Raw genomic sequence first — 14268 nt, forward strand, 5'->3', positions numbered from 1 at the left:
AGAACACTTTTTAGTCTTACCCGGAGAGGGCAAGGATTGCACTTGGCCAATTTCGTATGTAAAGCTCATCCTCTTGTGTTTAGGACTGAGTCCTGTTATCCATTCCTCAAATTTTGGTCTATGCCAACTACTTTTTGAAAAAGCAGTTCCTCAACATATGCCCTTTATTTTAATGCTCAGTATGAAAATCAAGACTATCACCAATTAAATTAATTCTACTAGCACAGGTAAAAGCTACAGAGGTCTACACATGTATTTGTATAGAAATTGTATCATTGTACAGAAAGAGAACATGCTTTCTGGATCAGTCTAGTGGGAAGGAAGTCTCACTAATTTCAACATGGCTTATTCCCAAGGAAGTCCACAGAAAAGCCCAGATTGCACTCATCCCTTTTCCTTGCTGATCGGATGCATCCTGGGATAGGAGATAAAGATCATCTTTATGACCCCAACGTGCATGACAGCTCTGAATCTCCATTTTGACTTCTACCTCCAAGAAGTACCAGAGGCAAAAATAAATTGGCACCTTGCTTTTTCAGCTCGGCTTATCAATACTGTCAAATCAACTGTTAAGCAGCTGTAGTTCCTTGGCTGCCATGGGTATATATCAATCTACACTTCGCTTCTTACACAAGTACCCTCAGTTCAGCAATTCATTACTGCTTTGAAAGAAAAAAATACTTTATGTATATACCTGTTTCTCCCCACAGAGTATCTGTTTCATTGATGTCAATTTTAGGCTCCTTTTCCATCTTTATCAAAAATTGAACCACCTGACAAAATGAGAAAAATATTAATGTGCTGCAACATTACAAACAACAAGAAAACCAAGTATTTAGATAGTCATAGACTGTAGCACTTCATTAATACAAAGAGAGAGTTTCACCTAGCGGGCATATTACTTATTCAAGAGCACCTCTGTAAGTTAATGACCTAAGTTGGTGCAAGAGAGACTTACTTGTTATGCAGAAGGCAGCTCTTTTGCCCTTTATTTTCAAGCATTTGCTAGACTCTAGAATGAGGGATTTTCTAAGTGCTCTGGAGAGCCCTGGCATTCCTGAACCAGGAAATCTTTAGTCCTGATCGACAGGCTGCCCTGAGAGACAACTTGTCCACCATTACCAATCTTACTTCTGTGCAGTGTGCGGCTGTCAGTGGCACAATGTTTGCTTTCCAGGGGACACTTTATGTCAATAAAGGTGCTCGTGAAGCCCAGCAGGCCTTCCAGCACCTAAGTCAAGCACCCAGAATGCACTCAAGATCTTTTTTTGTAATGTGAAGGGAAATTCCACAGGAGATGATCGGATATTGATCAGCAGATATATCGTTGTGTAAAGTGTTCCCTAAGTATAAAAATTTGAAAACCACTGTTATATTTCAAGAACCTGCTTAAAATCATGGTAAGTGTGCTTATTTTTTACTTGACTGAATGTTGATGATTTAGTTGAACTCAGTAAAGGTAGAGAACAGGACTAACATTGCATCCACATAATGTATCATGACATTATGGTATGTCAACTTAAAAGAAAATTTATATATGCCCATCTTCTAAAGATATAGTTGCTTTAGCTCAGAGTCCATCAATGCTAGTCCATTATTTTGGATACAAAGTCATTTTGCCTTACTCAAGACAAATGGCTATAAATTTATTGTCATTTTCATGTTTGCCATGGCAAATTAGTTTAACGAGCTCCCAAATATGACAATATAATCAAGAAAAATGTAAACAAGCAAAACAAACTGGTATGGTATTAATCCTGTCATAAATGTTTGTTGTTAAATAAACAGAACCAATGCAATTTGAGGAATAAGCACTCATATATTTCTCCTGTACTATTTTCCTAGGAAGAAGCATACTTTTCAAGCAGCAGCAGTTTCAAAAGAACTTTTCTCTGTTTTGAATTTTACTAAGAACAAATGGAAATCTTCCATTTTGTACAGAAGAAACAGCCTGTCTTTACAACCAGTACGGAGTGCATTATTTTACACCCTGCCAGCAATGATAAAACAATATGGAAGATCAAGACTGCATAAACCATAAATACATGCACAGAAGCTTCCACAGTTTTAGAAGGCAGATGGCAAACAGTACCATGTGAACGCATCCTCATGTGTTCCATTATGGTTACATAATTATTTAAAGCTGCATGTTTGAGACAGAAATCTTACTGTAATTTTCCACTGTTTTACGGAGAGCTTCTTGTGATGCAAGTACAGCCTGTCCAATAGCTACAGTACCATCCTAAACTCCCATCAAGCAAGTCGGGACCATTCACAGCAATCACTTACATTACTGAAGCCTTTCTAGAAGCGGGGAATGCAGTTGGTTTTACTGATGCACATTTGCTGAGGAAGTTTCCACTGAAGAAGAGATTAGTAAGTGTCCTAGAAGATTATCTGTCAGCAAGACACACTTGGGTGGTAAAGCAGTGTCAGAGGCCTCGGGCTTGCCTGCTCCCTGCTTCTTCTACTTTGCTTCCACAGATTTTGCTTTTCCCAAATCTCAGTTCATCACATCATCCAGACCAGGAATCACAGTTTTTAATGGACTGGGTAGTTTAGCAAGACAGCTTCAGAAATCATAGTCTGAAGGTGGAAACTCTTAGACACCATTATCTTTGGTTTGGATAACAGAGAAACTTGTGATTGGAGAAAAGCAGGGAGAATTTGCTAAAGATCTCTTTGCTGGATGAAAAGAGAAGAGGAAGGAAATCACGGAAGCTCAAAGGCTCACAATGGCTCCTTTCTGCAAGTAGACATTTCACAAAACAGCAGTTTCAACATGGCACTTGCACTGGTACATCATGTTTGTTTTAAAACTAGTTTCATGTTAAATAAACATGTAGCATACACTTGTACTTAAGGAAAGAAATGCCCCTTCTGTATCACCAGGACAATAGCAGTGGATGGGTCACTGAGTTACTCTGAGCACTTTCCAAAGCTAAGAGAGGTACAAGAAAGATACCTGAGAGTGCCCCATGCTTGAAGATGCTGTCAGGGTCTGCTGAAGTGCCTGCCGCTTCGTCAGCGAACTCTGCTGATGGGAAGGTGTTACCCAGTCCAGGTTGAGCATATACTCAAGAATATCCGAATGGCCTCTTAGGGCACTGTGGACCAAAGCACACTGGCCCTTTTTGTCCAAGTGATCAATCTACATTAAAGGTTGAGGGAAGAGAGGAAAAGAGATAAAAAGCAATTTATTCATAGTGAGTCAGTTCAGAGAATATGCTCCTACCCCAAACCTTAGGAAGGAGCATTTTGTGCCAAACTAATAGGTATTTTGGAAAATTTGATGGTACATTGAATGATTGTGGGGAACTGTGCATCAACCATTATTGGGTGTCATATAAATGAAATAAATAGATAAATAAACCTAAACCACAGCAGTTTTTGTTTGACTGAATCTATGCAAAGTATTTCAACAAATATCATGTTATTATAATTATATAAGTATAATTATATATAACTATATATTTAATTTTAGAGCAATAAAACAAATTATCTTTAAAAACAATAAAGACTTTTCCAGTTTTTTCCATGATCTCAATATGGCAGGATGAACAATTTCCTTGAAAATTTTTAAATAACTAATCATACATCACATTTTCCTTCTTTAATTCATCCTTCCACACAATTTTAGAAAAATATCTGCATTTATACATAAGCAGAACATCAATCTTGTGCTACTGTTTGTTGTGAGCTACACTTCCTCCCTCTGAGAATCACCAGTCTCTGCCTGTTTCTCTTGCAAACGTTCTTTATTGTTTCCAAGCATAAATCGTCCAGGCAAGTCTCTGAGCATACGCCTTTCTAGAGATTACTTCCCAAAATTCTCCCTATGAGCATGTTTGTGTCCCAACCCTCAGGGAGGAATGCTGTGGAAGCAAGCACACCTCTTTCCCACCCGCTTCTCGTCTAATGGAGCCTCTTGCTATGAGGGACAGTTCCAAGGGGAAGGGCTGATCCCTATCTGAGGATTTTCCATTCTCAGCAGCCCCTCCTGTTAGCTGTATCCCCATGCGATCCCCAGCTTCTGCCGGGCTTGCAACTGCATCTGCCCTTGAGCTACCCTAGCCCCAGCTTCTGCCTGGCCTGCCACTGCATCTGCCCTTGAGCTACCCTCCTCTGCATGTTGTATCCAGGACACCATGAACAACCTCCTGCTCCTCGATCCCACACAAATATTCTCTTCTGAATCTGAACCAGCAGAAGTGGCATGACTGCCATTCTGCAGGAACACTTGCCAAACCCCATCATCACACTTGCTCTCAGCACTATTCACTACATATATGGCTACTACTCATAGAAACAGAGCGAGTCAGAAGGCGCCTCCCAGGCCACTAGTCTGACCCCGGGCTCCAGCCGGCGCTGCTCATGATATGCCTACCATGTGCATGTCCAGTGCTTGATACTTAGCCTAACCATGGCCTGATCTCAAGATGCTCCACTTTTCCTTATGCTCATTCCACTGGCAGACAAGGTGTATGTGGCATTAAACAGCCACCCTATGCTGCTTTCCCAATGGCCTGGACTGCAGGTCCTCATACCACTCTTCCATTAGGCGTAAATGGTTACTAAGCCTGTGCTACCAATTTCATCCTTGGTATCAAAGAATCAAGACGACCTCGGCTGCACATGACAGCAGTGACACACAGAAGGAACATGAGGAAGGTGACCACTATCTAAATGCAAAGAATGGGTCCAAGCCAAAAGAAAAGAAACAGTGCTGCCACATCTGATGGCAATGTAACTGTGACGCTTACCTTTGCTCCTTTTTTACAAAGCAATGATACTATGTTCATATGGCCTGCAGCTGCTGCACAACAAAGTGGAGTCATCCCATTCTCCGATGCACCATCAATTGTGGCACCAAATTCTAGGAGGAGGAGGACCACTTCTTCATGACCCAGATGAGACTGAACGCATAGTATTGGAGCATTGTTGAGAACTTCTGTCCTGTAATTTACATTTGCGCCACCCAAAATCAGCAGACGACTCACCTGGGATTAAAAAAAAAAAAAAAAAAACCCACACCTATCTTATTTAGAGCCAAAATTAGAATAAATTTGCACTTCCATTACATTTTTAATAATTTAAAACTCATGAATGAAATGGACACAATCTCTTCCTTCCATTCCACATGGCTTAAAGGAAAAGAATCATTGCACCAAATCATCAGTTCCACAAGCAGTTTTCCACTTATACAACCACTGAATCCAATGGATATATTCGCATTATTACATTTCAGGCTCATGCTTATGAGCTAACACACCAAAAATTATTCAGGATATAGCACAGTAATTGCTCTTCCAATGTCATGTATAATCTATAGCTACCTTCCCCAACCTGCTGCCCTCCAACAATTTGGGACTACAACTCCTAGTCTTCTTGACCATTGACCATTCTGGCTGTGGAAGTTTGGAGTCAAAATCCAAAACATCTGGGGTGCGCCAGGTTAAAGTAGGCTGACCTATAGTGTCATGATGGCATCATGGAATCACCCAGTGCACACTAGGACAGCAGCAACAATAATAAACTGTAACACAACCTTTGCAGTATCCTAGCCACATTTCAGATAAAAGCCAGATAAATTGGTGACACCTTAACATACTTTGGTGGTACAGGAAGTCAACGGGTTATGGACAAGTTCCATTCCTGAGAAAGTACTTAAGTTGAATTTGTATATGAGTCAGGATCACATGAGTAAGTCAAATGTTTGTCTTGGGTGTGCATGCTTGTGTGTGTGTGTGTGTGTGTGTGTGTGTGTGTGTGTGAGAGAGAGAGAGAGAGAGAGAGAGAGAGAGAGAGAGAGAGAGAGAGAGAGAGACCTTTCTATACATATAAAACACTTAAGAAACGCTTCCATATTCACTAAAATACTTTAAACAAAATGCACTTTAAACAAAATGCAACACTGTAATCATGATGATAATACAGCAAAATATAGCAGTAATAAAGTAACTACAGGTACCGAAGAGGGAAAGAATCTGTAAGTGTGCTGATATACAATACTGTAAAACACGAATAAACAAAACTGTTCATAAAACTGTTTAGAAGATTCTTAAGGCAACATTAAACCTAACATTAATGGTGATGGTGGAGAAGGACCTGGTGCTGGTGAGTCAGGGTTTGATTGTGCTGCTGGAGAGCAAGGAGTTACCACTGGAGTCACTTTCTTCAGCAGCCATTTTCTTTTTCTCAGTTTAAATAGCCTTGTAGCAACAGAGGGCCTGGTTGCAAGAGCAAGTGCTACACAAAAACCAAGGGAACCTACACACCCTACATGTGCCCTGAAACACACTGGCTTCAGTACACTTGAGCTGATGCCCAGAATAAAAAACTGTGAATACTGTATCTTTAGGGAAGTAGACTGTCAGTGACAATGCATTGTCAAACATGTCACTTAGTTTCCTAGAGGTGTGTTGTGCAGTTCACTTGACATATTCATGACCATCCATAGCAAACCATGAATATCTCTAATGAAAAGCTGAGACTATCTCTAGGGAACTACACAGCCACTGATGACGCATCAGGTGGTTCTCCAGAGATACTCACAGCTTTTTTCTAGAGTTATTCATATAGGGTTTATGGCAGTCCATGTGTTCATAAGTACAGGTTGTTTGTAACCTGGATGTTCATAAACTGGGGATTACCTGTATATGAAAATAACTAATATAAGTCAGTGTAAAGTGATACATGCCAAGGCAAAAAGTCCTAACCATTGAGGTAACTGAACAGAAGAGGGCGCTCAAGGTTGTGGTGGACAGTCAACTGTATAACTGCTGTGAAAAGGGCGGATCCACACTGGGGATCATTAAGAAAGCATTTGAGAATTTGAAAATAAAACTGTTAATACTATTATGTATTACAGTCCTGTTGTATTATAATACCATCCTATTGTTAAATCACTTAAAATATTGTGGAATGTTATGGTCACAACAACTCAAGAAGGATTTTGTAGACCTGGAAAAAATGCAGCCAACACTAATGGACCTGGAACAAATCCCCCTAAGAAAAAAACCCTACATGAAGGGCTTTTTAGCATAATAAGGGAGGATATGATGCGGATATACCAAATGATGCATTGTGTGGAAAGACTGGATACAAAAGTTTTTCCTCACAAATATTAGAACACAGGATCACCCAGTGAAGCGGAATACATAAACCTCACGCAGCACATATATCTGTGGAATTTGCTGACATAAAATGCAGTGATGGCCACCAATTTGGAGACTTTTAAAGGGCATTAGGGATATTCATGGAATAATTGTTTAAAAAGTTTTATTTCTATACCACGCAAAATCTGAAACTATGTGAGTGGTGAACATTTAAACAGCTACTGGCCATTGCATCGAACATCTGAGGCAGCCTGCCTACATAAACCAATTGCTCGGGAACACGAACAGAAGGGCAGCCACTACTGTGCTTAGGGCCTACGTGTGGATTTTCCACAGGCTGCTGGTTTTTATTTATTTATTTATTTATTTATTTTATATCCTGCCTTTTTCCTACAAAGGGCTCAAGGCAGCTTACATCACCTCCTCCATCTTATCCCCACAACAATAGCCCTGTGAGGTAGGTTGGGCTGAGAGTCTGTGACTGGCCCAAAGTCACCCAGTTGGCTCCATGGCTGAGCGGGGACTAGAACCCAGGTCGCCTGAGTCCCAGTCCCATGCTCTTAACCACTACACCACACTGGTCGACCGCTTTGTGGACAGAACACTGGCTAGACAGGCCCTTGATCTGATCCAGTCCGGCTCAAGTTATTAACATTTGTTAGTAACTATGATGGACTCAAATGCCAGCCTGTAAATCCATGTTTGTGCCAAGCCTTCCAGAGTTTGGGACTCTTTCCTCTTAAAATTAGAATTAGCACAATGCAAATTTGACTACTGAAGATATTTTGTTTCTTACCTTTACATTAGGAGTATAGAGATTTCTCAAAGATGCAAGAGCTGCTGACAAGCCATCTGTGCTATAGCCAATCCACAGGGCTTGAAGGTGACTGGAAGAAATTCCAGTCTTTTTACTGAGCCCCTGAAACATATAATAAATAAGAATTTAGAAAGAGAGAGGGAGGGAGGGAGGGGCAGGCAGAGAGGCACAGTAAAACTTATCTTTCTCTCTCTTTTTTTAAATTAGGAAGACAAATTATTGTAATTGCCCTATGTGCATCAATTTTTACAATATCAATGGTGTCTTTTTAATAATTAAAGTAATTGGTACCAAATATCTTGTGACATGAGTTCGACTGCAATACCTAGACAATGCGAACAAGAACTATGTATAGGAGGCTACATACCACCTTTTCTAGTCTGTTTTTCAAAGGTGAAATTAACACTGTGAAAGGGATGGTGCATGTCCTTTGTTCATTATAATCTTAAATGTATTTGTGTATTAAAACTAGGTTTCTAGAAGGAGACAGCAAAATAGAGAATGTGATTGTAATATTGCACAACAGCTTTAGTAAACAAGAGGACAAAAGACACAAGAGAGCTTATGAGGTGGAGCAGGAAAAGGGGTGGCTGGCAGGCAGACAGAAAGAGAGCGGATGAGGAAAGCCAGGGAAATAGAGAGCAGGCAGGCAACAAGATTGAAAGAGCAAAGAAAGAACACACCAAAAGGCAAAATCACTCTCATCCTCTTCTTCCTTAAAATTTAAGTTTTACCTTGAAGATATGAGCTTTAAGAATATGATGCCCCAGTTCCATAGTTTGCTGACGGTTTAGTTTTCCTTCCTGCCGAGAGAACATGAATGCCAGGAGAGCATGCCCATTCCTAATTTTTGAAACAGAAAGACAGGGCAGAGAGCATTTTAAATTGGGGCCTAACTAAGAGTATGTCATTTGTTTGCCCTTGGTATACCTCAACTGACATTTTTCATTTTAACAGCCCTACCTCTAAAGTATAAGTATCGAGCAGTAAACGTGGGAAGAGAAAAGGTACTTTGCACTAGACTGTTCTCAGACATTATGGCCCCTTCTGTGGGAAAGCTTATGCTGTTCATGTGTCATTTAGATCAAACTATGTCAAGAGAGATGTAAACTAGTGTACGATGAGGTCTGCCAAGGTCACCACATACCATGTATCTTGATTTCATTACAAGAGAGGAGGATAGCAACTTATATAGGGAAACTACAAGATTCTGCAAATGCACAGTGTCATTTCCTGACAGTATTAAACAGTAGCGAGATATACAGAGAAACACTTAAAGGTTCCTGAAAAAGCATCCTTCTTATTTCTCATTCTATCGTTAATGAAAGCATCACCAACATATTCAAACTTAGGATAATATAAAAGTTATTGCTGGATTGAGGCAAAGATGTTGCCACTTTTAATATATTCTTTTATCCATGCTTGATGTGTAAATTAAAACCATACATCTATAATATTTAAAATACTTTGCACAATAAAGAGTAGTGGTAGAATCTATCAGGCCATCACAACTATTGTAAAGTATCAATTCTTTCAACAGGGCTATTACAGCAGCAATTCTTGCTGGGGCTGAAGCTCACTGAAGTCAGCTACTTTACTAGCATGTGCCAGCTTTAGAATAATAACCTCCTTTCAAGCCATTTCACAAATTGCTTTTGAAAACTGTCTGGTTTTGTTAGACTAAACGTAAGTACAGTGACCCACTGGGGGCATCTAATCAGTTATATGGTCCTCCAGATAACTGGACTTCCAACTGGTGGCCTTCCTTGCCCAGAACTGGCTTCCATATTTCCCATACTCCAGTGTTCTGACCTGGGATAGAGAACAGCTACAGAAACAGCTCTTAAAACCAGCTCTAATGTACAGTTGACATTTCTGCTAAGCAAAATAGATGCAGGCAGGGCAGCAAGTGAAAGCATATTTCTCAAGCAGCCAAGATACTCATTTCCCTTAATTAAAATTTGAACTGGCTCTAATTTTAGAGCCTCTGCTGCATGATCCCATAAGCCTGAAAAGGCTGAATCTTTTTTCAAATTATATGAATGCCAATGTAGATGACAATAATCCCATTACCGAACCACTTCTGATCTTACAGGATTCACAAACTATTAGTAGGGCACAATGAGAGAAACAAGTTACTGTTGAATAGATATTTAGATTTTGTATAGCTTCTATCTACCATGTAATGCTGTCTCTGCTGGTGCCTGTAATGTCTATAAGCCTGAGAAGGGTTTGTAGTTAAATAAGGAGAAATACGAACATATAGCATTTCCAGCAGTTAACTTGTAAGGTGATGCCTGCAAAATTATAAAGAAACTTCATAGTCTCATTTTCCACAGTACACAATGCCAATGAAGCAATGACGTGTACTGTCCAATCTGAAAGTACAAGTCCTACTTTTCAAGTAGGCAATTTCATCTCTTGTTTTATTTTGCAACATACTTCAGTCTTGTCCTCACACATAAATCCTGGTTCTAAGACACATGCTCTTTTACAGTAAAAGTAGTATCACCACCCTCTTTCCTACAATATGCAATACAAAGAAAACCAGCAGCCATTAAGTATCCAGTACATGTCATGTTGAGTCAGTTTACCTTGGTTCACACAAAAACTCTGTGTTTTCACCATCCGCTCTCCAAACGAGCCACTCCCTGAAGGAAGGATGGCAGAACATGCGTGTTTTGTCACGCCTTTTAATCAGAAAGCCCGAAAGGGCCTCCATCCTCTGATGGAACTCTTCCCAGTCCTGTTCGCCATGTATCTGTCCTGCATTAATAGCCTGGAAAATCTGGTCATCTGTCATTGGATGAAGGGATGCTAAAGCCACATTCAGCACAGGGAGAGCTCTTTCAAATGCTGAGTTTGTCATGAACTTCATGTTGCACTGGAGCAAATAAAGCTCAGACAGTGAAACTGGAACTACTTTGTAGCTTGCACTTTTGATTACTAAGTGACCCTTCTGAAAGAGATCCAGGGTCAGCTTCAAGTAGAGATAAGATCCCATGCTTCTCATGATGAGGTGGTTGCTCACTTTTCCAATGATAGCTGCATCAGCTTTACCATTAAGAGATATATTGTTTATAATTTCCTGGCTGGCGCCGATTCTGTATTGAATATATGCATTCAAATCTGCTTGTATTTCTTTGCTATCAGGGAAATCATCTAGGGAGATTGTGAAGAAAGGATGTGAGCTGATTATTTCCTGTATTACAAAGGGAGAGAGAGGAAAAAATAAAGTATTTTATAGCACCATATAATATACATAGGCATATACATGGGTTTGTGCTTGCTAAATGCAGAAGAGCCACATTACATTAATGGAAGGATGATGGTGTGGATTGTTCTAGAATAGGAGCCAGAGTTCCTGGGTTGTTCATGGCTCTTGTGAACAGATCTTTCCCTTCCCATTTTTAACTTTTATCAAACTCAGATAAACTTTTAAAGCACAGTCCTTTCAACAGGTTACAAAATAGCACCAATCATCATAGTGTTCTCTTTGAGATGTGAGAGAAGCATCTGCCCATGTAAAGAGTTTAATCCAAACTGAAATTTATCTTCTTCTGCTCCCTTTCCAAAAGATTCTGACTTGACCTACAGGTGGCTCCTGCTGCTTGAGGGATAAATAGTTGGAAGCTGGACACTTCTTAACTGGTCCGCTCTTTTCACTAGTTGTCTTTTGACCAAGTCAGGGAAGTCCTAATTTAACCAACAATGAGCTATGGTGGATGCTGAGCATCTGCAACACCATTTTGAATAAACAACTCCTGATTAGGGTGATTGGGGGTTACAGCATGCTATGTTTTACTTTTTCAAAATGGCAGCTGCACATGCCATAGCTCAAACAACCCACTGTGCCATGCAAACTGGACTAATAAAGCAGGCACTTTGGAAAGTCAGTGATTTTTTTATTCTTTGAAGCAGTAACTTCAGCCTCTTACCAATTAAAATTATTAGTTCAATGCAGCATTACTTTCGGAACAGCAGTTAGAACATTTTTTTTAAAGAGTACCTGAAAGTTTGTTCTCACAGTCACAATCAGTTTTAGCCAGGGAGGAAATTTAGAAATAACATTTGTGATAAATGAAGAAACAGTGTCTCCATAATCAGGCTTGTGAAATTCAGCCTCATTTAAGCCATCTATCAAAATTATGTACTCTTCTTCCGGAATTTTCTGTTCTGAAAGACAAGATAGTGAAAAAAATAAAGATGAGTACCTTCCCAATATATTTTAGAATACTGTTTTCAAGTTAGAAAACAGAAAATCCCAGAATAATTCAGTGTTCCTATATGGAGAGCCAGTCTATAGGAAATGGCAGAATGATACCTTCTTCTCTGTACACACAGCTTCTTTTCTCCTAGCCAAATGAGGTATGTCCCATTTTCAATATGCCTATGATGAAACTATTTATATACACACTTATACATAGCTATAAACTACTTTAGTTCTGGTATCCCAAGCAGATCCACCTCTTGAATGTTTGTAAATAATGTGCAGCTTTATTATTTATATAGTTCTTTCTGAATGTTTAAATTTTCTGTATGAATAAATGCTTGGTTCTATTTCTTGCAAAAATCTGAAGGAAATGTACTTTTTTGAATAAAGGTTCCAAGGTAAGGGAAAAATCAGAGTATATCAACTTCTACAGGCAAATGTGGAAGATACACACTTCCAACTGCAGATATTCTTATATGCACTTTGAAAAAAAAAAAGGAAATGCTCAAATATAAATGAATTAAATTCTTCTTCATATGCTAGGAAGCTAAAGTATTTCCCTCGTACAATGCCTACATTTCAGCAATAGTGTGAATGTAGCAACTACTGTCAGCAGCTGCAAGCTATTTATCGAAGAAAAGACTAGACATGACAAGAATGTGTTTTAAGTTGCATTCTTCTACAGAGAAAGTTACAAGAGAGGCAAAAATATACTTGCACACTCTGAAAAATTAGCTGCTAGTTGCCTGACCCTTTTGGGCATGTACATTTTAGAATGACATTTTTTAGGCAGTTACTTATTTCACTAGAACAAGTCCTTTTTTGGGGGGGGGGGGATTCTTTTTACTAATAAACAAACCCTGAATTTTTTCCTACTATCTGAAAGCATGAAGCACATTCTTAATCATGTGCTGCCATTAATGATAAATGACATTATTCCATTACACAGATAGATTTACATAAACTAATTATATCTTCCTATTTAAATAATCAATATAAAACCTTGGTAACATTAAGTTTTATCATTCATTGTAAAATGTGTTCATTGGCATACCACAGCGACACATCAGAACCTGATGAGTGCCAGTAGCCATTTTAGCTATGCTGAAAAGGACTCAAGGCAAGACTGGGCACTAAACTTCACAATGAAAAGCCACAGGTCTTGTATACATTTATAAATGTAAATGGCTAAGAAAGACAAAGCAAATAGTTTTTGATCACTGTGGAATCATAAGATAAATACAGAAGATCAAAGTGGCTAGGTGCTCTATGCCTTGGCATATAAGTAGCAGCCCAGGTTCCCGAGACCACTGCTTGCTCCTGAATGTCTAGTTGCGCTAGTAAGAATTATGAAATGCAGAAACAGTAGTTGCTGCTTATTGGACATCGAGCGCTGCTTTGCTATGCCACTGCCTTTCTGGAGCTGTTTATGTTGTAACAGAACAAACAACATTTGCCATCACAGCTTCTGTTAAGGGTCCATTTTGCAAATGGATTCACAGCGCTTCATGAATAATTTACAGACAACTTATAAGCACAGCAGTAAATGCTTAAGATCATAAGCCTAATAATATTTGATACAAATGCAAAAGTTCATTATTTATTTAAGGATAATATTTCAATGTATTATCTTTTTCCAAGTGTGTTCCTCAATATATGAGTATTATCACAAGATTGAAATACCTTATTTTCTGGGTAGGCACTGATACCTTATTTAAAACAAGACAGAACACTCATTTATTAGTTTTCAAACTGTTCTTATATTCAGCAGTAATGAACAGGAATATTTAACACAGAGACCGAGTCTACACGTTCAAAACAAACCATGGTGGCTTGTTTAAATTGGTGATGAAACCTGGGCACCATCAGCCCATTTATCTACCTGGGTGCAGCTAGTTCTGTTATCGAAACCTGGGTGGCATGGCTAGGTCGAGGGAGACACAAACCATAAAAACCCATGACTTGTTCTTGGGTTATTTGAGGACTGCTTCACCTTCAAACAAACCATGCCTCCTGATTTAGGATGACATGTTAACTAAACTAATGGGACCTGGCATACCCACCGATTAAAACAACAACTGTGTATTATTTAAGCCATGGTAAATTGTTTTTTTGCCCAA

The 14268-nt window shown here is 39.2% G+C and overlaps 1 protein-coding gene across 3 annotated transcripts in view; it reads right to left on the reverse strand.

Moving 5' to 3' along the window:
- LOC123024450 (protein TANC1-like) overlaps positions 1-14268 on the reverse strand; it is an 81190-nt gene that overhangs the window by 16405 nt on the left and 50517 nt on the right. For 2 of the 3 annotated variants that reach the window (XM_044432160.1, XM_044432158.1), the window contains exons 10-16: positions 11945-12111; positions 10530-11137; positions 8670-8778; positions 7915-8037; positions 4764-5000; positions 2966-3151; positions 695-773 (exon numbers count right to left, since the gene is read on the reverse strand). In XM_044432160.1, coding sequence (XP_044288095.1) covers positions 695-773; positions 2966-3151; positions 4764-5000; positions 7915-8037; positions 8670-8778; positions 10530-11137; positions 11945-12111 — 1509 coding nt within the window. The remainder of the gene's footprint in view (positions 1-694; positions 774-2965; positions 3152-4763; positions 5001-7914; positions 8038-8669; positions 8779-10529; positions 11138-11944; positions 12112-14268) is intronic. The other variant, XM_044432159.1, reaches the window with a different exon arrangement.

The sequence above is a fragment of the Varanus komodoensis genome, unplaced genomic scaffold (genome assembly GCF_004798865.1).
Source record: "Varanus komodoensis strain SLA01 unplaced genomic scaffold, ASM479886v1 scaffold230, whole genome shotgun sequence".
Taxonomy (NCBI): domain Eukaryota; kingdom Metazoa; phylum Chordata; class Lepidosauria; order Squamata; family Varanidae; genus Varanus; species Varanus komodoensis.